This window comes from Ranitomeya variabilis, chromosome 4 (genome assembly GCF_051348905.1).
Source record: "Ranitomeya variabilis isolate aRanVar5 chromosome 4, aRanVar5.hap1, whole genome shotgun sequence".
In the NCBI taxonomy this organism is placed as follows: Eukaryota; Metazoa; Chordata; class Amphibia; order Anura; family Dendrobatidae; genus Ranitomeya; species Ranitomeya variabilis.
This window is the reverse complement of record NC_135235.1, coordinates 195818418-195844675: the sequence shown is the minus strand read 5'-3', so window position 1 is coordinate 195844675 and position 26258 is coordinate 195818418. Positions and strand designations below refer to the sequence as shown.

The window sequence follows — 26258 nt, the reverse complement described above, 5'->3', positions numbered from 1 at the left end:
GACATGTCAGGCATGTCACGCTCCACAAGGAGAAATGTTACCCCTTATACTCCAACCAGACAGATTAAAAGCTTATACAGAGGAATCCTTGGAATCCTTGGTCAGGGACCATATTGCTTACAACATGCATATAGTTATATTGCTCCTACATGTAAATATGTAAACCTTAAAGAAGTTTTCCCAAAATTGCAAGGTATTTCCTATCCCTTGAATACCGTTTACAATTGGGCACCATAGCTATCCTAAAAACAGGGCTCAGGGACCCCCTGTATTCGCCTTTTTCTGTCCCTTAAAAAATGAATGATGCAGAAGCTGTGCATGCACCTCTGTGCTCTATACAGTCCTGTTCTGAACACAGGTGAAATCCATGTTGCACACTGTCATGATTTCCCGGTATTCCCCATACAGGTGGATGGTCACACGATCATATGTATGCGATTTTCCTACCTGTAGTTACGTGGTCTTTTCTACTGATAGAAGCTTGATAAGACTTGTTGGCACATAACAGCAAGTATGGAAGTCAGTCACATGAAAGCCCCTTTTAATGGGGAACACAGGGGAATCGTGACAGTGTGCACATCACACACTATCGCGATTCGGAGTCTGCAGTCACATAGATTTACTACAAAGTTTGCTTCTGAGGCTGGGAAATAACTTTAAAAATATCTCTTAGTCCTGATGAGGCTAATGTTCCTACCGTGAAAATCCATGTCAGAATGGCTGTATGATTTTTTTTGAAAGCTTTCCCTGTTGTGTTCTAACAGATGAACTCATAAAATGTTCATTTTTAATCTCAGTCTTATGCTGATTGTCACTGCACAATCTGTGCCATCAGTGCTGACAATGTCATTGTGTATGGATACACCTTATTGACAAGTGAAATGGAACACCCATTTGTCAGTTTGTTCATGTAACCATATCCTCTTCTTACCTACTTATTCCCCATTTTTCCTCAGTACCGACACCGGAAGAAATGTCAAGTCTCACTCCAGAGTCATCACCGGAGTGAGTATTAACTTTTATGCATTCATTTGTGGTAGAACGAACACCATTACTGAATCCAGTTACTTTTAGATCTGTTTTCGGATTCTCTGATGTTTTTTTCCAATTCTCTCTCTACTCGTAGGCTTGCCAAAAAGTCATGGTTTGGAAACTTCATCAACTTAGATAAAGAAGAGCAGATATTTGTGGTGATCAAAGATAAACCTCTCAGCTCCATAAAAGCTGACATAGTCCACGCCTTTCTCTCAGTAAGTAGGGAGGAGCTCTGCTTTTTATAATGTAGTCCTTGAAATCACTCTTGGAAAATCTCCAGGTGCCCTTGTGAATCAGAATAAAGCTCCATTCACACTTCTAATTTTCATGGATGTGTGCTTTTTCCCATTACAATCATGTGAATTCAGCCTTAAGAATATGTGCAGACAGCTTTTTCAGACAGACCACCTGGAACCTGCTTGAAAAAGTGTTCAGTAAAAGTTAAAAATAATAAGCATATGCACAGCAATGCCAAAAACGACACTGCTGTGCCGAAGATTAATCTTTTATAACTTCTTTTAACCACTTCAGGCTTCGAAAGCTGTGAAGTGACTAAAATAACTGACTTGACCATTTTTCAGATGGCTTCTGCTTGACAGCTGCCGCTTTTCTATATATACATTTAAAAAAAAAAAGGAAAGCACCAGTAGCAAAGCCGTTCCATCAAAGAAGATGTTTCTGGAAACAATTTTTCAAAAACTATGCTGGTAAGTCAGCATCAAATAGACTCTGTGTGTATATACCCTACTAAGGCCTAGTTTTTCAGCATTTTTAAAGTTGGAAAAAAGGCCAAGAGGTGTGGCCAACAGGCTCAGTGCACTGATCTGCCCAATAATTTTGCATGCCCTTCCTCCATCACTGGTGATTGATAGCACAGGCTTGCCTAAACTGTCTATGCAGACAGTTCTCACTCCAGAAAAAGCCAGTGCTGTCAATCACAAGTAGGGGAGGTGGGCATGCTAAACCAGTGGATTGAGCCTCTTGGCCACACCAAGGGTGCACCAAACTCCTGAATTATCATATCTGGCTAAACTTCAGTTTGTGCAGAATGGAGGCAGCAATTAGATCACCATCATCGATTTTTTTTTTCAGGAACTATAGCCCAAAGAGATAATGTGCTTACTTTTTACTGTCAGTTTGGGATGACTCCCTTTAAATAATTGTATTGAACTCCTCTCTGGGGTTAATGTGAACTTGTACTTTTTTATTTACCCTAAAATACTGGGACTTGTAGTTCATCATTACATTGACATTGAGCGCTAGCAAATACCAGGTCTACTGATTTTCTGAATTTTGCCTCCTCCAGATCCCCAGCTTAAGTCACAGCGTGATCTCTCAGACCAGCTTCAGAGCAGAGTACAAGTCATCAGGGGGTCCATCGGTATTTCAGAAACCTGTCAAATTTCAGGTGGACATCAGTTATTCAGAGGGAGCTGAGGCACAAAAAGAGAATGGCATCTACTCTGTGACCTTCACTCTAATATCAGGTATGCCAGACAGCCAGAGGAGCAGGAGATAAGGTGTGGAGTGGTGGTGACAGGTTTTTATTTGAGAAAAGGATAAATTAATCTAAAGGATTACAAGCTGCCACTGCCAGAACACCACATATGCCGAGTATTTGTAATGTCTAGGGTATGAGATTGGCTCCTGTAAATCAGGAGCTGTCAATCACTATTCTGCTCATGAAGTTGTGAAACATTATGTGGCATACTGACATGAAGCAGAACTGTTATGATCTGGTGACCTTGGAGCCGCATGAGAGACTTTCTCAGGAGTAGGTGGTACCTGTACTGACCGCAAACCCTAATCTAACACCGCAACTAGAAGTAGCCGTGGGATGTACCTAACACATCCTAGACACCTCGACACAGCCGGAGGACTAAATACCCCTATAGATGGAAATGGGAATTCTATCTTGCTTTAGAGCAGAACCCCAAAGGATAGGCAGCCCCCCACAAATATTGACTGTGAGTATAAGAGGAAAGACACACGCAGGCAGAAAAACAGGATTTAGCAAAAGAGGCACTTCTAGCTAAATAGAAAAGGATAGGACAGAATTCTAAGCGGTCAGTATTAAAATCCTAAAAACATCCACAGCAGATAATACAAATATTCCACATCTAACTAAAGACATAGAAAGTATATCTGCATCTCCTGAGAATCCAGCATGACTGAAAAATCCAAACAAAGTCTAAGCTGGACAAAAACACAATAAATTGCACTGAATTGCAAGGCACACTGCATGTGTGCACAGAGACAAAAAACAAGACACTTATCTTAGCTGAATCTGCAGCAGGGCATGAGGAGCCAGAGAGAGATGCAATCCCTCCAAGTACAATGGACAACTGGCACAGACTCATGGATCCTGCACACCCAAATACCTAATAGAGCTGCAATCAGCAGAAACACCTGCCCAGATTACAACCCCAAGACAACTGCACTACCATCAACAACCACCGGAGGGAGCCCAAGAGCAGAATTCACAACAGTACCCCCCCCTTGAAGAGGAGTCACCGAACCCTCACCAGAGCCCCCGGGCCGATCAGGACGAGCCAGATGAAAGGCACAGACCAAATCAGCAGCATGGACATCAGAGGCAAAAACCCAAGAATTATCCTCCTGGCCATAACCCTTCCATTTGACAAGGTACTGAAGCCTCCGCCTCAAAAAGCGAGAATCCAAAATCTTCTCAACCACATACTCCAACTCCCCATCAACCAACACAGGAGCAGGAGGATCAACAGAGGGAACAACAGACACCACATATTTCCGCAATAAAGATCTATGGAAAACATTATGGATGGCAAAAGAGGCCAGAAGGGCCAAACGAAAAGACACCGGATTGATAATCTCAGAAATCCTACAAGGACCAATAAACCGAGGCTTAATCTTAGGGGAAGAAACCTTCATAGGAACATGACGGGAAGACAACCAGACCAAATCCCCAACCTGAAGCCGGGAACCAACACACCGACGACGGTTAGCAAAACGCTGAGCCTCCTCCTGAGACAACACCAAATTGTCCACCACATGAGCCCAAATCTGCTGCAACCTGTCAACCACAGAATCCACACCAGGACAATCAGAAGGCTCAACTTGCCCCGAAGAAAAACGAGGATGAAAACCAAAATTACAAAAGAAGGGCGAAACCAAGGTAGCCGAACTAGCCCGATTATTAAGGGCAAACTCGGCCAATGGCAAGAAAGCCGCCCAATCATCCTGATCAGCAGACACAAAGCATCTCAGATAAGTTTCCAAAGTCTGATTAGTTCGCTCGGTCTGGCCATTTGTCTGAGGATGAAATGCGGAAGAAAAAGACAAATCAATGCCCAGCCTAGCACAAAAGGCCCGCCAAAACCTAGAAACAAACTGGGAACCTCTGTCAGACACAATATTCTCTGGAATACCATGCAAACGAACCACATGCTGAAAAAACAACGGAACCAAATCAGAAGAGGAAGGCAATTTAGGCAAAGGCACCAAATGAACCATCTTAGAAAACCGGTCACAAACCACCCAGATAACCGACATCCTCTGGGAAACCGGAAGATCTGAAATAAAATCCATAGAAATATGCATCCAGGGCCTCTCAGGAACCGGCAAAGGCAAAAGCAACCCACTAGCACGGGAACAACAAGGCTTGGCCCGCGCACAAGTCCCACAGGACTGCACAAAAGAACGCACATCACACGACAAAGAAGGCCACCAAAAGGACCTAGCAACCAAATCTCTGGTACCAAAAATACCAGGATGGCCAGCCAACACAGAACAATGAACCTCAGAAATCACTCTACTAGTCCATCTATCAGGAACAAACAGTTTCCCCACTGGACAGCGGTCAGGTTTGTCAGCCTGAAATTCCTGCAGAACCCGTCGCAAATCAGGGGAAATGGCAGAAAGGACCACCCCTTCCTTCAGAATGCCGACCGGCTCAAGTACCTCAGGAGAATCAGGCAAAAAACTCCTAGAGAGGGCATCAGCCTTAACATTCTTAGAACCCGGAAGATACGAAACCACAAAATCAAAACGGGAGAAAAACAGGGACCATCGAGCCTGTCTAGAATTCAGCCGTTTGGCAGATTCGAGGTAAATCAGATTTTTATGATCGGTCAAGACCACAATACGGTGCTTGGCTCCCTCAAGCCAATGTCGCCATTCCTCAAACGCCCACTTCATAGCCAACAACTCCCGATTGCCGACATCATAATTGCGTTCAGCAGGCGAAAACTTACGGGAAAAGAAGGCACACGGTTTCATCAAGGAACCATCAGAATTCCTCTGAGACAAAACGGCCCCTGCCCCAATCTCAGAAGCGTCAACCTCAACCTGAAACGGAAGAGAAACATCTGGCTGACGCAACACCGGGGCAGAAGTAAATCGGCGTTTAAGCTCCTGAAAGGCAGAGACAGCCTCAGAGGACCAATTCGTTACATCAGCGCCTTTCTTCGTCAAATCGGTCAGGGGTTTAACCACACTGGAGAAGTTAGCAATGAAACGGCGATAAAAATTAGCAAAGCCCAAAAATTTCTGAAGGCTCTTCACGGATCTGGGCTGAATCCAATCATGAATGGCATGAACCTTAACCGGATCCATCTCTATAGATGAGGGAGAAAAAATGAAGCCCAAAAAAGAAACCTTCTGCACTCCAAAGAGACAATTAGACCCCTTCACACACAAAGCATTGTCACGAAGGATCTGAAATACCATCCTGACCTGTTTCACATGAGACTCCCAATCATCGGAAAAAATTAAGATGTCATCCAAATATACAATCATGAATTTATCAAGATAATTCCGGGAGATATCATGCATAAAGGACTGAAAAACAGATGGAGCATTAGAGAGTCCGAATGGCATCACAAGGTATTCAAAATGGCCTTCGGGCGTATTAAACGCAGTTTTCCATTCGTCACCCTGCTTAATACGAACAAGATTATATGCCCCCCAAAGGTCCATTTTAGTAAACCAACTAGCCCCCTTAATCCTGGCAAACAAATCGGAAAGCAAAGGTAAAGGGTATTGAAACTTGACCGTGATCTTATTCAAGAGGCGATAATCAATACAGGGTCTTAAGGAGCCATCCTTCTTAGCAACAAAAAAGAAATCCCGCTCCCAACGGTGAAGAAGATGGCCGAATATGCCCTTTCTCCAAAGACTCCTTAACATAACTCCGCATGGCGGTATGTTCCGGCACAGACAGGTTGAAAAGTCGGCCCTTAGGAAACTTACAGCCTGGAATCAAGTCAATAGCACAATCACAGTCTCTATGCGGTGGAAGGGAACTGGACTTGGGCTCATCGAATACATCCTGAAAATCAGACAAAAACTCTGGAACTACAGAAGAGGAGGAAGAGGTGATTGACATCACAGGAACGTCATTATGAACCCCCTGACAACCCCAACTAGTCACAGACATAGACTTCCAATCCAACACAGGATTATGTATCTGCAACCATGGAAACCCCAGCACAATAGCATCATGCAAATTATGCAGCACCAGAAAACGACAATCTTCCTGATGGGCTGGCGCCATGCACATGGTCACCTGTGTCCAAAACTGGGGTTTATTTTTAGCCAAAGGTGTAGCATCAATGCCCCTTAAAGGAATAGGGTTCTGCAAAGACTGCAAGGGGAAACCACAACGCCTGGCAAATTCAAAGTCCATTAAGTTCAAAGCGGCGCCTGAATCCACAAACGCCAAGACAGAAAATGACGACAATGAGCAGATCAAGGTCACAGATAACAGAAATTTAGGTTGTACAGTTCCGATGGTAACCGAACTAGCGATTCTCTTTGTACACTTTGGGCAGACTGAAATGACATGAGAAGCATCGCCACAATAAAAACACAACCTATTCTGACGTCTGAATCCTTGTTGTTCCGTTCTAGACAGAATCCTATCACACTGCATAGGCTCAGGCATCTGCTCTGAGGACAACGCCACAGCGCGCACAGCTCTGCGCTCCCGCAAGCGCCGATCGATCTGAATGGCCAGAGACATAGAATCACTCAGACCAACAGGCGTGGGAAACCCCACCATAACATCTTTAACAGATTGAGAAAGACCCTTTCTGAAAATTGCCGCCAAAGCATCCTCATTCCATTTAGTCAGCACAGACCATTTTCTAAATTTCTGACAATACAATTCTGCCGCTTCTTGACCCTGAGACAGGGCCAACAAGGTCCTCTCCGCTTGATCCACAGAATTTGGTTCATCATATAATAATCCTAGAGCCTGAAAAAAATGCATCTACATTAAGCAAGGCCGGATTCCCAGATTCCAGGGAAAATGCCCAATCCTGAGGGTCGCCACGCAGCAGGGAGATGACAATTTTAATCTGCTGAATGGGATCACCAGAGGAACGAGGCTTCAGAGCAAAAAACAATTTACAGTTTTTAAAACTCAAAAATTTGGACCTGTCCCCAAAAAACAAATCAGGAGTATGAATCCTAGGCTCTAAAAGCGGAGTCTGAGCAATATAATCACAGATACCTTGTACCCTAGCAGCAAGCTGGTCTACACGAGAAACTAATCCCTGAACATCCATGCTAGCACAAGACTCCTCAGTCACCCAGAGGAAAAGAGGGAAGAAAAGACAGAGCAGGCTACAGAAAAAAAAAATGGCTCTTTCTTCCCTTCTTCTGAGATGCATTTAACTCATTGTTGGCCAGTTGTACTGTTATGATCTGGTGACCTTGGAGCCGCATGAGAGACTTTCTCAGGAGTAGGTGGTACCTGTACTGACCGCAAACCCTAATCTAACACCGCAACTAGAAGTAGCCGTGGGATGTACCTAACACGTCCTAGACACCTCGACACAGCCAGAGGACTAAATACCCCTATAGATGGAAATGGGAATTCTATCTTGCTTTAGAGCAGAACCCCAAAGGATAGGCAGCCCCCCACAAATATTGACTGTGAGTATAAGAGGAAAGACACACGCAGGCAGAAAAACAGGATTTAGCAAAAGAGGCACTTCTAGCTAAATAGAAAAGGATAGGACAGAATTCTAAGTGGTCAGTATTAAAATCCTAAAAACATCCACAGCAGATAATACAAATATTCCACATCTAAATAAAGACATAGAAAGTATATCTGCATCTCCTGAGAATCCAGCATGACTGAAAAATCCAAACAAAGTCTAAGCTGGACAAAAACACAATAAATTGCACTGAATTGCAAGGCACACTGCATGTGTGCACAGAGACAAAAAACAAGACACTTATCTTAGCTGAATCTGCAGCAGGGCATGAGGAGCCAGAGAGAGATACAATCCCTCCAAGTACAATGGACAACTGGCACAGACTCATGGATCCTGCACACCCAAATACCTAATAGAGCTGCAATCAGCAGAAACACCTGCCCGGATTACAACCCCAAGACAACTGCACTACCATCAACAACCACCGGAGGGAGCCCAAGAGCAGAATTCACAACACAGAACATTGATAGACAGCTCTGCTCCAAGAAAGCAACTTTTCTGATAGACATGTGTCCTCCCAAATATCTCAAATCATGATGATGATGGCACAGGCCCCTGGAGGAAGATGCTCCTTGTCACCAAGGACAGTCTGCTTTAATCTCAAAAAATTCATTGCTACCTGGAAATTCAGACCAGCCTGATTATGATTTTTTAAAACTTTTTTTATATCACATATATTACATATTGGACTATGAGACGCAGGGGCTAAATGCCAGTCATACGCGTGACCAGCACAGTACAGTGTGGTTCTGCTGTCTACCTTCCCAGGGCCTCTTTGTCACCTGCAGCAAATGACCGTGTGTTTGCCTTCAGCGATTTAGTGGAGGGCACAATTTACAACAGTTGCTGGATTTCATCAACAGCATCTACTGGATTAAGTGCACAAATTGTCCATACACAGCAGATGACCCATATGCAAAATTGTATAAAAGCAGCTCATCTCCTCTGCACTGACTAATGTATATTCATGTTAATGTTTTCCTCATTTTCTCTTGAAACATTGAAAAGGACTGACAGCAGAAGAAGCTGGAGAACATACTAGAGTTTAAAAATTCTAACTAAAGTCATTTTGCAGATAATAGCAAAAAAGTAAGCACGGGGGCCTAAAAACCTAAAAGGCCCCCAATACGCATTCTATTAACCTGCAGATATAGGGTTAACCCATAGTGTTATGAAAGTGCCCAAGGCTTCCTCATAACACCTTGTAGCTATTACATCATTTGGTATGGCCCAGCCAAATAGGAGGGACTATCATAGCCTGTATAAAAGCTGCGACAGGGAACGCATCAGCCATTTTTTAAGGTGATTTAGAATAGCGAGAGGACATCATAGCTCACATACATGGCTGAAAGTGTGGGCACTCTTTCAATTGTTCCAGAAAAATAAGTATTTTTCCCAGACAATTTTTGCAATTACACATGTTTTATTATACACGTTTATTTCCTTTGTGTGTATTGGAACAACACAAAAGAATTGAGAAATAAAGGCAAATTGGACATAACTTCACACAAAACCCCCAAAATAGGACGGACAAAATTATTTGCACCCTCAACTTAATATTTGGTTGCACGCCTTTTGGATAAATAACTGCAATCGCTTCCTATAACCAACAACAAGCTTCTTACACCTCTCAGCTGGAATTTTGGAGCACTCTTCTTTTGCAAACTGCTCCCGGTCTCAAATTTGACTGTGCCTTCTCCCAATAGTAATTTTAAGATCTCTCCACAGGTGTTCAGTGGGATTTAGATCAGGATTCATTGCTGCCACTTAACTCTCCAGCGCTTTGTTTCCATCTATTTCTGGGTGCTTCTTGAAGTATATTTGGGTCATTGTCCTGCTGGAAGACCCATGACCTATGACTAGAGATTGGCAAACACCAACAGTAAAATTCGGAATCTGTACCGAAAACCTACTGTTTGGGCACGTACGCCAAACACGGACATCACCAGGAAGTCCGTGTTACTGTTCAGGTTCGGCCCTCCGAACACCGGGTGTTTGTCACTCTATCATTTGTATGACAACGCAGCAAACACTGCGTCTGATCGGCGGTAAAATCATTACCGCCGGTCAGACATCTGCGGTTCTCATGCTGTCAAATGACAGCATGACAGCGCAGCTTTGATCAGAGATATACAGTTTACCTCCGGTCATTGGTGTTGGCAGATGAGACTACCACTCCCATCAGCCTATGCCAGCTGATGATAATAACGGTGACAGCAGGAGCGGCTGATGGGAGCTGGCGCCTGTGCTCTAAATAAATAATTTTAAAAAGCGGCACGAGTTCCCCTGTATTTTTGATAATGAAGCGCCCCCGTAGGGCAGTGGGGTACACGGAACCGGGTCCTTCGGTTCTCAAGGGGGATGTCACGGTGGCTGACCCGGTCCGTGGCCCTAGGGACATCCGTGTAAAAGGGGGGAAAGGTCTTTAAAGGGATAATGTTTGTGACGCCACCTGTGGTATTCGGTCAGGGTGACTAACGCTGCTTTAAGGGGTCCGCTGGGGTGATGTTATGGCAGCTAGATGGTATACATTCCCACAGGTGAAGTGTATCCCTAGGGCTTCCCAGTGTGTAGATGGTGGATGGTGAGAGGCGCAGTGAAGAACAAGGAAACAAGGTTCCAGTCTCTTTACCTTTTTACTGAAGGCTTCAACATCCACAGTCCAGAGCACCAGATCACAGGGTAGGCAGAGTCCGGCCGGTCTGGAGGCAAATCCAGAGTCCCCTTATCCAGGTGGAAATCAGTAGCCTTCCTCTAGCGCCTGGGTGTTGTAGTACCTTACTGCTGAGCCTCTCATAAGGTCCTCACAACTGTTGTAGATGTTATGTCTCTTTCTCTGTCCCCCTGATGGATAGGATAGGACAAACCCATATGACTGGTGGCCTGAGGCTTTTTACAGGGACTCTAGCATGCCCCGGCCCCCATAAGTTGCCACCGAGCCTCCTGGGTATAGGGCGGATCAGTAACTTGAAATTAACTGTCCTGCCGGTCTCTGTAGCGAAGCATAAAGGACTGTTGCTCCCTCGGTGTTCTGGCTACCGGATCCTTCACCTCAGAAGGAGGCAGCCTGTACAGGGCAGAACTCCTTCTGGTTTCCTCTCCTTTTGCTATGACTTCGTTTCTCACCCTCTACAATACAATTCTCTGTTCGTGTCTTCTTAGGATGCTGTCGCACGTCGGGCAGGCGCAGCTCCGTGGCATTCTCTCTAGGCCTCTTACAGGATCCCACCCCTGTCAGGGACCCACTAACTGAGTGGAGCTCAGATAGCAGCTCACTGGGTGAAGCCCAGCCAGCTTCTGTCCTAACTTCCTATCCAGACCACCAGTTTTACCTAATTGTGAAGAGTGCCCTAATAAATAGGAGCATAGCTCCCCCTGGTGGACTGGAGTATGAAATGTGTTGCATGGTTTGTGATACCTGGTAAAGAGATCTCCTTTATTGCCTTCAAACTTAACATCACTCCTGTTATGATCTGGTGGCCTTGGAGCCGCATGAGATCTTCTCTGGAGAAGGTGGTACCTGTACAGACCGCAACCCTAAACTGACACCGCAACTAGAAGTGGCCGTGGGGTGTACCTAACACATCCTAGACACCTCGACACAGCCGGAGGACTAAATAACCCTATAGATGGAAATGGGAATTCTATCTTGCCTCAGAGCAGAAACCCCAAAGGATAGGCAGCCCCCCACAAATATTGATGGTGAATATAAGAGTAAAGACACACACAGGCTGAAAACAGGATTTAGCAAAAGAGGCACTTCTAGCTAAATAGTAAACGATAGGACAGAGTACTAAGCGGTCAGTATTAAAACTCTGAAAATATCCACAGCAGAAAATACAAAAATTCCACATCTAACTAAAGACATAGAATGTATATCTGCATCTCCAGAGAATCCAGCATGACTGAAAAAATCCAAACAAGTCTAGGCTGGACAAGACAAAACAATGAATTGTTCTGAACTGAAAAGCACACTACATGTGTGCTGCAGGAAAATAAACCAGACACTTATCTTGGCTGAATTGGCAGCAGAGCAGAAGGAACCAGACAGGGATGTAAACTGTTATGATCCGGTGGTAGGATCTCAAAACTGACCTGACACATATGACCAGAATATAGGACAAGTTCTGGGGATGTGGAAGCTATACTGACCGCAATCCTGATCCTATCCACAAACACTAAAGGCAGCTGTGGAGCGTTCCTAAAATCCTAGACGCCTCGTTCACAGCCTGAGAAACTGACTACCCCTAGAGAGAAAGCAAAGACCTCACTAGCCTCAGAGAAATAACCCCAAAGTTATAGTCAGCCCCCCACAAATAATAACGGTGAGTTAAGGGGAAAAGACAAACGTAGAAATGAAACAGGTTCAGAAAATGAGGCCCGCTAACACTAGATAAACTGAAAATAGATAGGAGTCTGTGCGGTCAGTACAAAAACTATCAAAAATAAACCACGCAGAGAATACAAGAACCCCCACACCGACTCACGATGTGAGGGGCGCACTCTGCACCCCAGAACTAACCAGCAAGCGAAAAATCACATATAAGCAAGCTGGACTGAACTCATCATATACAGAGAAACGTTTTCAAGGAAATAATGAGCAAAATGAACAAACAAACTTAACTTCTCCAGCAGGAGACTGGTCACAAGGAATATTCAGGAGCTCTCAGAAACAGGACTGAATACACCGACAGCAGGCAACAAGTGAAGGTCCAGGTGGAATTAAATAGGGACCAGTCATAGCAGGAAATGAGGCAACTGAGCCCTGCTACAGACCCGCAGTATCGCTAAAGGCCACCAGAGGGAGCCCAGACGGAATTCACAACAGTAAACCCTCCAAGAACAATGGACAACTGGCACTGACTAATGAATCCAGCACACCTAAATACCGAATAGAGCTGCAATCAGCAGAAACACCTGCCCTGGATTACAACCCAGAGACAACTGCACAATCACAAACAACCACCGGAGGGAGCCCAAGAGCAGAATTCACAACAGTACCCCCCCTTGAAGAGGGGTCACCGAACCCTCACCAGAGCCCCCAGGGCGATCAGGACGAGCCAGATGAAAGGCACGGACCAAATAAGCAGCATGGACATCAGAGGCAAAAACCCAAGAATTATCCTCCTGGCCATAACCCTTCCATTTGACAAGATACTGAAGCTTCCGCCTCGAAAAACGAGAATCCAAAATCTTCTCAACCACATACTCCAACTCCCCATCAACCAACACAGGGGCAGGAGGATCAACAGAGGGAACAACGGGCACCACATATTTCCGCAATAAAGATCTATGGAAAACATTATGGATGGCAAAAGAAGCCGGAAGGGCCAAACGAAAAGACACCGGATTGATAATCTCAGAAATCCTATAAGGACCAATAAACCGAGGCTTAAACTTAGGGGAAGAAACCTTCATAGGAACATGACGGGAAGACAACCAGACCAAATCCCCAACCCGAAGCCGGGAACCAACACGCCGACGACGGTTAGCAAAACGCTGAGCCTCCTCCTGAGACAACACCAAATTGTCCACCACATGAGCCCATATCTGCTGCAACCTGTCAACCACAGAATCCACACCAGGACAATCAGAAGGCTCAACTTGCCCTGAAGAAAAACGAGGATGAAAACCAAAATTACAAAAGAAGGGCGAAACCAAGGTAGCCGAACTAGCCCGATTATTAAGGGCAAACTCGGCCAATGGCAAGAAAGCCACCCAATCATCCTGATCAGCAGACACAAAGCATCTCAGATAAGTTTCCAAAGTCTGATTAGTTCGCTCGGTCTGGCCATTTGTCTGAGGATGAAATGTGGAGGAAAAAGACAAATCAATGCCCAGCCTAGCACAAAAGGCCCGCCAAAATCTAGAAACAAACTGTGAGCCTCTGTCAGACACAATATTCTCCGGAATACCATGCAAACGAACCACATGCTGAAAAAACAACGGAACCAAATCAGAAGAGGAAGGCAATTTAGGCAAAGGCACCAAATGGACCATCTTAGAGAACCGGTCACAAACCACCCAGATAACAGACATCCTCTGGGAAACCGGAAGATCTGAAATAAAATCCATAGAAATATGCGTCCAGGGCCTCTCAGGGACCGGCAAAGGCAAAAGCAACCCACTAGCACGGGAACAACAAGGCTTATCCCGCGCACAGGTCCCACAGGACTGCACAAAAGAACGCACATCCCGCGACAAAGAAGGCCACCAAAAGGACCTAGCAACCAAATCTCTGGTACCAAAAATACCAGGATGGCCAGCCAACACAGAACAATGAATCTCAGAAATCACTCTACTAGTCCATCTATCAGGAACAAACAGTTTCCCCACTGGACAGCGGTCAGGTTTGTCAGCCTGGAATTCCTGAAGAACCCGTCGTAAATCAGGGGAAATGGCAGAAAGGACCACCCCCTCTTTCAGAATGCCGACCGGTTCAAGGACCTCAGGAGAATCAGGCAAAAAACTCCTAGAGAGGGCATCAGCCTTAATATTCTTAGAACCCGGAAGATACGAGACCACGAAATCAAAACGGGAAAAGAAAAGGGACCATCGAGCCTGTCTAGGATTCAGCCGCTTGGCAGACTCGAGGCAAATCAGATTTTTATGATCGGTCAAGACCACAATACGGTGCTTAGCTCCCTCAAGCCAATGTCGCCACTCCTCAAACGCCCACTTCATAGCCAACAACTCCCGATTGCCGACATCATAATTGCGTTCAGCAGGCGAAAACTTACGGGAAAAGAAGGCACACGGTTTCATCAAGGAACCATCAGAATTCCTCTGAGACAAAACGGCCCCTGCCCCAATCTCAGAAGCGTCAACCTCAACCTGAAACGGAAGAGAAATGTCCAGTTGACGCAACACAGGGGCAGAAGTAAATCGGCGTTTAAGCTCCTGAAAGGGAGAGACAGCCGCAGAGGACCAATTCGTCACATCAGCGCCCTTCTTCGTCAAATCGGTCAAAGGTTTAACCACACTGGAGAAGTTAGCAATGAAACGGCGATAAAAATTAGCAAAGCCCAAAAATTTCTGAAGGCTCTTCACGGATGTGGGCTGAATCCAATCATGAATGGCCTGAACCTTAACCGGATCCATCTCAATAGATGAGGGAGAAAAAATGAAGCCCAGAAAAGAAACCTTCTGCACTCCAAAGAGACAATTAGACCCCTTCACAAACAAAGCATTATCACGAAGGATCTGAAATACCATCCTGACCTGCTCCACATGAGACTCCCAATCATCGGAAAATATCAAAATGTCATCCAAATATACAATCATGAATTTATCAAGATAAGTCCGGAAGATGTCGTGCATGAAGGACTGAAAAAGAGATGGAGCATTAGAGAGCCCGAATGGCATCACAAGGTATTCAAAATGGCCTTCGCGCGTATTAAACGCAGTTTTCCATTCATCCCCCTGCTTAATACGAACAAGATTATATGCCCCCCCGAAGGTCAATCTTAGTAAACCAACTAGCAACCTTAATCCTAGCAAACAAATCAGAAAGCAAAGGTAAAGGGTATTGAAACTTGACCGTGATCTTATTCAAGAGGCGATAATCAATACAGGGTCTTAAGGAGCCATCCTTCTTAGCAACAAAAAAGAATCCCGCTCCCAACGGTGAAGAAGATGGCCGAATATGCCCTTTCTCCAAAGACTCCTTAACATAACTCCGCATGGCGGTATGTTCAGGCACAGACAGGTTGAAAAGTCAGCCCTTAGGAAACTTACAGCCTGGAATCAAGTCAATAGCACAATCACAGTCCGTATGCGGTGGAAAGGAACTGGACTTGGGCTCATCGAATACATCCTGAAAATCAGACAAATACTCAGGAATTTCAGAAGAGGAGGGAGAGGAGATTGACATCAAAGGAACGTCACTATGAACCCCCTGACAACCCCAACTAGTTACAGACATAGACTTCCAATCCAACACAGGATTATGTGCCTGCAACCATGGAAAACCCAGCACAATAGCATCATGCAAATTATGCAACACCAGAAAACGACAATCTTCCTGATGGGCTGGCGCCATACACATGGTCACCTGTGTCCAAAACTGGGGTTTATTTTTAGCCAAAGGTGTAGCATCAATGCCCCTTAAAGGAATAGGATTCTGCAAAGACTGCAAGGGGAAACCACAACGCCTGGCAAATTCAAAGTCCATTAAGTTCAAAGCGGCACCTGAATCCACAAACGCCATGACAGAAAATTATGACAATGAGCAGATCAGGGACACAGATAACAGAAATTTAGGTTGTACAGTACTGATGGTAACCGAACTGGCGATTCTCCTTGTACGCCTAGGACAGACTGAAATAACATGAGAAGCATCGCCACAATAAAAACACAACCCATTCTGACGTCTGAATCCTTCTTTTTCTGTTCTAGACAGAATCCTATCACACTGCATAGGCTCAGGCATCTGCTCTGAGGACAACGCCACAGCGCGCACAGCTCTGCGCTCACGCAAGCGCCGATCAATCTGAATGGCCAGAGACATAGAATCACTCAGACCGACAGGCGTGGGAAACCCCACCATAGCATCTTTAACGGATTCAGAAAGACCCTTTCTGAAAATTGCCGCCAAAGCATCATCATTCCATTTAGTCAGCACAGACCATTTTCTAAATTTCTGACAATACAATTCTGCCGCTTCTTGACCCTGAGACAGGGCCAACAAGGTCTTCTCCGCTTGATCCAGAGAATTTGGTTCATCATATAATAATCCTAGAGCCTGAAAAAAGGCGTCTACATTAAGCAAGGCCGGATTCCCAGATTCCAGGGAAAATGCCCAATCCTGAGGATCGCCACGCAGCAGGGAGATGACAATTTTCACCTGCTGAATGGGATCACCAGAGGAATGAGGTTTCAGAGCAAAAAAACAGTTTGCAGTTGTTTTTAAAACTCAAAAATTTGGACCTGTCCCCAAAAAACAAATCAGGAGTAGGAATCCTAGGCTCTAAAACCGGAGTCTGAACAATATTATCTGCAATATCCTGTATTCTAGCAGCAAGCTGATCTACACGAGAAGCTAATCCCTGAACATCCATACTAGCACAAGACTCCACAGCCACCCAGCGGAAAAGAGGGAAGGAGAGACAAAGCAGACTACAGAAAAAAAATGGCTCAACACCCTTCTTCCCTTCTTCTGAGATGCATTTAACTCATTGTTGGCCAGTTGTACTGTTATGATCCAGTGGCCTTGGAGCCGCATGAGACCTTCTCTGGAGAAGGTGGTACCTGTACAGACCGCAACCCTAAACCGACACCGCAACTAGAAGTAGCCGTGGGGTGTACCTAACACATCCTAGACACCTCGACACAGCCGGAGGACTAAATAACCCTATAGATGGAAATGGGAATTCTATCTTGCCTCAGAGCAGAAACCCCAAAGGATAGGCAGCCCCCCACAAATATTGATGGTGAATATAAGAGTAAAGACACACACAGGCTGAAAACAGGATTTAGCAAAAGAGGCACTTCTAGCTAAATAGTAAACGATAGGACAGAGTACTAAGCGGTCAGTATTAAAACTCTGAAAATATCCACAGCAGAAAATACAAAAATTCCACATCTAACTAAAGACATAGAATGTATATCTGCATCTCCAGAGAATCCAGCATGACTGAAAAAATCCAAACAAGTCTAGGCTGGACAAGACAAAACAATGAATTGTTCTGAACTGAAAAGCACACTACATGTGTGCTGCAGGAAAATAAACCAGACACTTATCTTGGCTGAATTGGCAGCAGAACAGAAGGAACCAGACAGGAATGTAAACCCTCCAAGAACAATGGACAACTGGCACTGACTAATGAATCCAGCACACCTAAATACCGAATAGAGCTGCAATCAGCAGAAACACCTGCCCTGGATTACAACCCAGAGACAACTGCACTATCACAAACAACCACCGGAGGGAGCCCAAGAGCAGAATTCACAACACACTCCCCCCTAGAGAATGATATTACTGCAACGACCAGGACCCTGGGGCGCTGCAATAACCAGCCAGCAAAACTCACAGCTGGGGGCTGCAACCCTCAGCTGTCAGCATTAGCAAGGTTGATTATCAAGAATAGAGGGGTCCCCACACTGTTTTTCTTAATTATTTAAAGAATTTAAAAAAATGTCGATGTGGGGGCCCCCCATTTTTGACAACCAGCCTTGCTAAATCAGACAGCTGGGGGCTGGTATTCTCAGGCTGGTAAGCGGCCATGGATATTGGCCCCTCCCAGCCTAAAAACCGGAGCCTGCAGCTGCCCAGAAAGGCACATATATTAGAAGCGCCATTTCTGACACTTTGTTCGGCATTTCCCACTTGCCCTGTAGTGATGGCAAGTGGGGTTCATATTTGTGGGGTTGATGTCATCTTTGTATTATCAGATGACATCAAGCCCACAGCTTAGTAATGGAGAGGCGTCTATAAGACACTTATCCATTACAAATACTATAGTTGTATTGAAAATAAACACACAACCAGAACAAAGTCCTTTAATTGAAAGAATGACAGACTTCTTTAATGATTCTAAATTAAACCATACTCGCGTCATCACCCATTCTACTGAAGCCATTGTCTCCTGTAATAAAACAAAAAACAACCATATCCCTCACCTCTCCATCGTTTTGTCCCACACCGTAATCCAGCCTCAGTGACTAGCAGGGTCGACTTTGTCTTTAGTTCCAATGAAGGGAAATATTTTTGTTTTCAGACATTTTGGACAATTTTAGCTTCCAACTTTGTGAAGACAGTTTTCTGTTCCTCATGACTGTGACCAGTACACATGGTCCATACACACATGATTGGGAGAGTTTGATGTGGAGGAGCATAACTGACCCCCATAGAACCAGGACCTCAACCTCATCCAACATCTGGGATGAATGGAAATTGTGAACCTGGCCTCTCCCCAACATCAGGGTCTGACCTCACAAATGCTCTTCTGGATAATTGTGCAAAATTCCCACAGACACCTCCAAAATCTTGAAGAAAGCCTTCCTAGAAGAGTGGGGCTGTTATAGCTGGAAAGGGACCAACCATATTGATGCCTATAGATTTAGAATGGGAGGTCACAAATGCTCCTATGGGTGTAATATAGGGGTATCCAAATTCTTTTTTTCCATACTGTATATTGTGTATAATGGCATACTTAGTTCTTGTTTTTTTACCATCTATCATTTTAACAATTCAGAAAAAAATATGTATGTTTAGAATTAGTCTCTTACGTCAATGTTAGTTGTATGAGGCCTTAGATGTGAGGGAGTACGGCATGGCTTACAGAGCATATAAGGGACTTTTACAGGTTGATGAATTACCCTTAGGCAATCAGGTGAGCAATACAGCACTGCAATAGTCAGCAGAGCTGTGCCTAAGCGCTGACAGTGCAGGTAGATGGAGAAGTCTTAGCAATAAGGAGGACATAGCGCTCCACCGGGCATCACAGGTTCTTCGATCAGCTGATGTGTGTTCACACGTGGTGGTTTTGATGTAGGTTTTGAAGTGGATTCACTTCAAAAACCACATAAAAAACTTTAAGTTGTCTGATTTCACAGCTTTTTATGTTTGCCATTTATCTCACTTGTCTTTATCTGCATATTTTCATTTTCTAGGTCCCAGCCGCCGATTTAAGAGGGTCGTAGAGACTATTCAGGCACAACTGCTGAGCACACATGACCAGCCGTCAGTCCAGGCCTTGGCAGGTAAATATATAGCATAAATATGTGAAAGGACATTATTATTTGATGGTATTACAGTACGTTGGGTGAAGGAGATAAAAGGAAAAAGAAGGGAACAAACAGCCAGCGGCTGTAGTAGTAGGAGCAGTACTAGAAATAGTGGCAGAAGTAGTAGCAGAAGCTGCAGCAGAAGTAGTGGCAGCAATAATAGTAGCAGTAGTAGTTGAAATAGTTGTAGTAGCAATTGTAGCAGCAGTAGCAATAGTAGTAGAAGTAGCAACAGTAACAGCAGTAATAGCAATAGTAGTGGTAGCAGTGGAAGCATTAGTAGCAGCAGTAGTCATAGGTTTTTTTTACAGCTAGTGAGGAGACCCCTCATTTATTTTTTATTACTATGGAGCCACAGTTATCAGCACTGTTTCCACATATAATGCCAGCAAGGACAGGCCCACTCCTTATTAGTTGGTCTTCAGTCCCTGCTAACAGGAGGCCTTCTCCACCTTACTAGGTTCCCTGCTCTGCACTGATGAGGGGCAAGTGCTCCGACACAGCCTGGCTAACATCTGTAGTCATGTTGCAAGGTTTGTTAAAGGGTCAGGCATGGGTTTAAAGGCTACCAACCTTCATAGGCTGGCACCAGGGAATTCTTTAATTTTTTTATGGGACAGAGCTAATTTACAAACTTATTACCACTGATCTCCAAAATCAGCTACTCTCCTTAAGGACATCTTCCCAGCCCTAAAACTGATCTTTAAGGGCAAATTCAAAGACAATAGTATTTTATCTCCCCTCCTCGTGTGTAAACCCTTCTTCTAATTCTGTGCTTCTTTCACACCGCAAAGTCGTAATCAGAGACTTTGTACAGTGGCATCGAATTTCTAAGGGACCCGCGGGCACCCTATGTGCCACCATACAACAGTTTCATTATTTACCCTAAAAGCAATTGTCCTGGATATATTATCTACAAAAACTAACAATGGATCATGCCATGATTTTGTTCTTTAATCCGTGTGAAAAAATGTGTGGTACGATAAGGGCCTATAGAATAATGCAGGAGGAATATTAGAAAAACCTCCACATCTGCACCACATCCTCCCCAATCAGACATTAATAGTTCCCTTCGAACTCCAGATCACATACATAGCCGGCAGCTTTTGTTTTGGCCAAAAGATTTTTTAAGTCACCACCATGACAAGGTAGACTCTTTTGGCTGGGCCCTACTCTACTCTATCCTATTAAACATTTGGTTAAAATATCCAATACTCTTTATAGGTATACATTTATTTATGTTTCTTTAAGGTAATGTGTCGCATATATTTTTTAAATACCACAAACAGACAAATACAGTCACAAAATGGGCGAACCACATATTACCACCACATAATGACCGAATAATACCACATACAGGGAACAAATACTATCAAACCATGACCACACCACATATTACCACCACATACTAACCAAATAATGACACATACAAGGAACAAATACGGTCACACTATGACCAGACCACATATTACTTCCACATAGTGACTGAATACTACAATAGCCATTATTAATATAAAAAAACCACAATACTAATATTACCATAACTGTCATTATACACTGGAGCTCTGAACACAGTATACAGTGTAAGTGTACAGGTAATACAGTGATCATCAGTGACATTATACACAGGAGCTCTGTATATAGTATACAGGTAATACAGTGATCACCATTGACATTATACACAGGAGCCCTGTATATAGTGTATACTGTACAAGTAATAGAGTGATCGCCATTGACATTATACACAGGAGCTCTGTATATAATGTACAGATAATACAATGATCACTGGTGACATTATACACAGGAACTCTGTATATAGTGTCAGTGTACAGGTAATACAGTGATCACCAGTGACATACACAGGAGCTCTGTATATAGTGTCAGTTTACAGGTAATACAGGGATCACCAGTGACATTATACACAGGAGCCCTTTATATAGTATATGGTGTATAGTGTTAGTGACAGGTAACACTGAATCACCTGTGACATCTCTAGTTGAAGTTTTTCATCCAGCCACTTCTTCCAGCCAGGACTCATCTCTGCAGAAAATAACACAGTTATCTAGGGCATTGCTTACAGAGCAAAACCCCCCAACTTCTACACTACACTATATGACAAAAAAAATGACAGTGTTGCCCTCCACAGTAACAGGACCCCTCAAAAATAAAATACATCACAGCAGTAATAAACCCCTTAAAGGGAACCTGTCACCCCCAAAATCGTTGGGGAGGTAAGCTCACGGTCATCAGGGGCTTATCTACAGCATTCTGTAATGCTGTAGATAAGCCCCCGATGTTACCTGAAAGAGGAGAAAAAGAGGTTATATTATACTCACCCAGGGGCGGTCCCGGTGCGGTCTGGTCAAATGGGTGTCTCAGGTCTGCTCCGGCGCCTCCTATCTTCATAGGATGACGTCCTCTTCTGGTCTTCACGCCGCGGCTCCGGCGCAGGCGTACTTTGTCTGTCCTGTTGAGGGCAGAGCAAAGTACTGCAGTGCGCAGGGCCTCTCTGACCTTTCCGGTGCTTGCGCACTGCAGTACTTTGCTCTGCCCTCAACAGGGCAGACAAAGTACGCCTGCGCCGGAGCCGCGGCGTGAAGACCAGAAGAGGACGTCATGGAATGAAGATGGGAGGCCCCGGACCTGAGACGCCCATCGGAGCGGGACCGCCCCTGGGTGAGTATAATCTAACGTCTTTTTCTCCTCTTTCAGGTAACATCGGCGGCTTATCTACAGCATTACAGAATGCTGTAGATAAGCCCCTGATGCCGGTGAGCTTACCTCACCATCGATTTTGGGGGTGACAGGTTCCCTTTAATTAGCCCCTACAGTAATAATGTCCCACATCCTGGCGCCTTCCTGTAATAACGTCCCTCGTCCTGGTACAATATGTCTCATTCCTGACCCCTAGTGTCGTCTCATTCCTGGCCCCAAATGTCATCCCATCTGCATCCCGCCCCCCCCCCAGTGTCTCATTTCTGTGCCTATATGTCCTCCCATCCAGGCCCCAAATTGTGGCTTTCAGTACAAAATGTTAAAATAAAAAGTTTCTCCTTACCTGGCTGCGGTCCAGAGGCATCCTCTCCCTAATCCATAATCATATGATTAGATAGATATTAAATAGATAGACGATAGATTTTAGAGATAGATAGATAGATAGATATCAGATAGATGATAGATAATAAATATTAGATAGATAAATAGACAGATAAGATAATAGATAGGTAGATGAATAGATAGATAATGGATGGATAGCGGTTTGCCACCAATGAGATGATTATGATAAAACACTTATATCCTATAAGGACAGACACTAATCAGAATCCTTGTGTAACAAATCAGTGACAACATTCTCATGAATTATTTGCGGATTTTCACAGATTTTGTTGTAAATTTGCAGCATATTGATTACAAAATGTGAAATCTCCAATGTAAATTTCAACCACATATTGACGTACTGAGCGATAAGGATCCGCTCGGCGGGGGAACGTTTTGCACAGACTGGTTGCGCAGCATGTGGGTGACGTTTGGTAAATTCACACCCACTGTGATGGCGGTGTAGTGCGCTGCGGGTTCTATGTGCAGCATATCCTTTCATGTGGATATAAAAAGTGTAGACTTCTTATATCCAGTGTACCTGTGTAGTCAATTATAAATGACCATGACTGGAGTGCACATGTAGAGCGAGAATCAATTTCATTCACCTCTTAAAGGGGTTTTCTGTTTTCAGAAATTCCCCTATCCCCGGTGGCATGTTTGTTTAAAGAGTAAAAATGTCACCTTATTGACCCTCCTCCGGTCGAGCGCTGAGTCTCCACCGCTGCACTGTTTTCTTGTAATCATCTCATTTGTGGCCAAAAGCCTCAAGCTAGTTGGCTTAATAAGATGAGTAAATGTGAAATTAATATTTTTTTCAATGTAAGTCATGTACAATGTGCAGTGTCTGTCTATGGAGGGGATTCAGAGCTCTTGCCCCACTACAGACTTAGAGCTGAATTAAATAATAACGTTCACCACTAGAGGGAGCTAAGGAGCTCATCACATTCTGTTTATACAATGCAAGTAATAACAATCAGGAAAAGGAAGGAGATCCAGCTCAACGATATAGTGAAAAAAATCCGTAACTTTATTCACTTCAAATCATATAGGATGAAGGACGTAACATCAGCAAGCAATAAGAATAAAAACAAGATCCAAGATCAACGCGTTTCTGGTGACAAAGCACCCTTAGTCATGATACTTGGTATACGTCATGGCCCATACTTTTATACTGGTATCCGGCAAACACACCGGTATGACAATTGGTTGGCTTAATTATCCAGCAAAGTAGAGACACATGGGGATGAATACAAAACAGACATCATTGTAAAAGCAAGGCAAATATTCAAACTAGATGGAAAAGCAGAGATACAGAAAATACAAATATACAAAATCACATATAAAAGTTCAGGAAAATTACAAAAGGTGTAAAAATTTATAGAAATTTGAATATATACAATATATGGTGCAAATAATTTATATAGTTGTATGAATCTGGAATAATCCAATGTAAAAACTTGTTCACTAGAAAAAAATTAATTAATTAATTAATTGTCAAAAGAAAAAAGGAGAATGAAATTTAATTTAATTGAAGAAAAAATGAAAAATAATAAATAGTATAGAAAATTTATTGAAGAATAATAATTTTGAACGAAAAATAACGTTAATAATAATAATAATACATTGGATCATACCAGATTCTGACAAATACCTATGTCAGAAAGACAAATAATGGCAATATAATACTATATGCCATAATTCATAATGTATGAAAAGAGGCAACATAAGTTTATTCAGTACATTTACAATCATGAACATTTGTTGATTTATTTTAGTTTTGTCAGTTTAAATAGATAAGAGCAGAAATGTTCCAAGAAACTAACTAAAATTGAACACGAATGATTGCAGACAGCAATGTGCGCCTATTAAATTCAAAGATGTAATGTATAGAACCTCACAAAAAATGGAGCTATGAATTCCTTATGAGAATCATCTGTAAAATGTGAATGGAGGAACAAAATGAACAACAGCAAGCCCCCACAAATCGGAGGCTAATATATACAGGATAAGCTCGGTCGCAAATACAGACACCACACAGTGCCGACACGGCTGGACAGCAAGAATTCAAGCCGTATAGTATTCCAATTCCAAGTTTACAACACTCATGAATTTGTGAATGGATATGGGTGAGGGAACAAGATAAACAACGGCAAGCCTCTCACAAATCAAAGGCTAACACATGTAAGATAAGCTCGAACGCAAATGCAGACACCATCATAATGCCGATACGGTCAGATGGTGAGAGAAGAGGAAAGGCAAATAAGCAAGATGCCATAAGTAAATATAGTAGACTATTTTGTTATATCATTCTACTATCGGGAAAGAGCAAATTCTACCCTATTAATGATATTGCTAAGTTAGTAGAATAAATTAAACAATTGACTGAGGAATACAACCAATATAATTGCTAATATGACAACCAATATAACAGGGAAATAACCCTAATACCTATATGTTGGCAAAAGCCTAGTAAAAAAGCATTATATCCTTTCTTTTATTCAGACCATGCGGTGTTCTAGTTCCAAGCTTAAAAATCCACCAGGTTTCTCTATTTCTGAGAGTTACCTCAATATCTCCTCCTCTAAATGGTTTGTGGGTTTTTTCGATCGCATAAATTCTGAGTGACTCAAGATTGGACTGGTGCTGGTTAATAAAGTGTTTGTTTAATTGTTTGTTTAATTTATTCTACTAACTTAGCAATATCATTAATAGGGTAGAATTTGCTCTTTCCCGATAGTAGAATGATATAACAAAATAGTCTACTATATTTACTTATGGCATCTTGCTTATTTGCCTTTCCTCTTCTCTCACCATCTGACCGTATCGGCATTATGATGGTGTCTGCATTTGCGTTCGAGCTTATCTTACATGTGTTAGCCTTTGATTTGTGAGAGGCTTGCCGTTGTTTATCTTGTTCCCTCACCCATATCCATTCACAAATTCATGAGTGTTGTAAACTTGGAATTGGAATACTATACGGCTTGAATTCTTGCTGTCCAGCCGTGTCGGCACTGTGTGGTGTCTGTATTTGCGACCGAGCTTATCCTGTATATATTAGCCTCCGATTTGTGGGGGCTTGCTGTTGTTCATTTTGTTCCTCCATTCACATTTTACAGATGATTCTCATAAGGAATTCATAGCTCCATTTTTTGTGAGGTTCTATACATTACATCTTTGAATTTAATAGGCGCACATTGCTGTCTGCAATCATTCGTGTTCAATTTTAGTTAGTTTCTTGGAACATTTCTGCTCTTATCTATTTAAACTGACAAAACTAAAATAAATCAACAAATGTTCATGATTGTAAATGTACTGAATAAACTTATGTTGCCTCTTTTCATACATTATGAATTATGGCATATAGTATTATATTGCCATTATTTGTCTTTCTGACATAGGTATTTGTCAGAATCT

The 26258-nt window shown here is 43.4% G+C and overlaps 1 protein-coding gene across 5 annotated transcripts in view; it reads left to right on the top strand.

Moving 5' to 3' along the window:
- LOC143770189 (serine/threonine-protein kinase BRSK2-like) overlaps window positions 1-26258 on the top strand; it is a 370111-nt gene that overhangs the window by 330885 nt on the left and 12968 nt on the right. For all 5 annotated transcript variants that reach the window (XM_077259558.1, XM_077259557.1, XM_077259561.1 and 2 more), the window contains 4 exons: window positions 957-1005; window positions 1127-1250; window positions 2342-2522; window positions 19632-19721. In XM_077259558.1, coding sequence (XP_077115673.1) covers window positions 957-1005; window positions 1127-1250; window positions 2342-2522; window positions 19632-19721 — 444 coding nt within the window. The remainder of the gene's footprint in view (window positions 1-956; window positions 1006-1126; window positions 1251-2341; window positions 2523-19631; window positions 19722-26258) is intronic.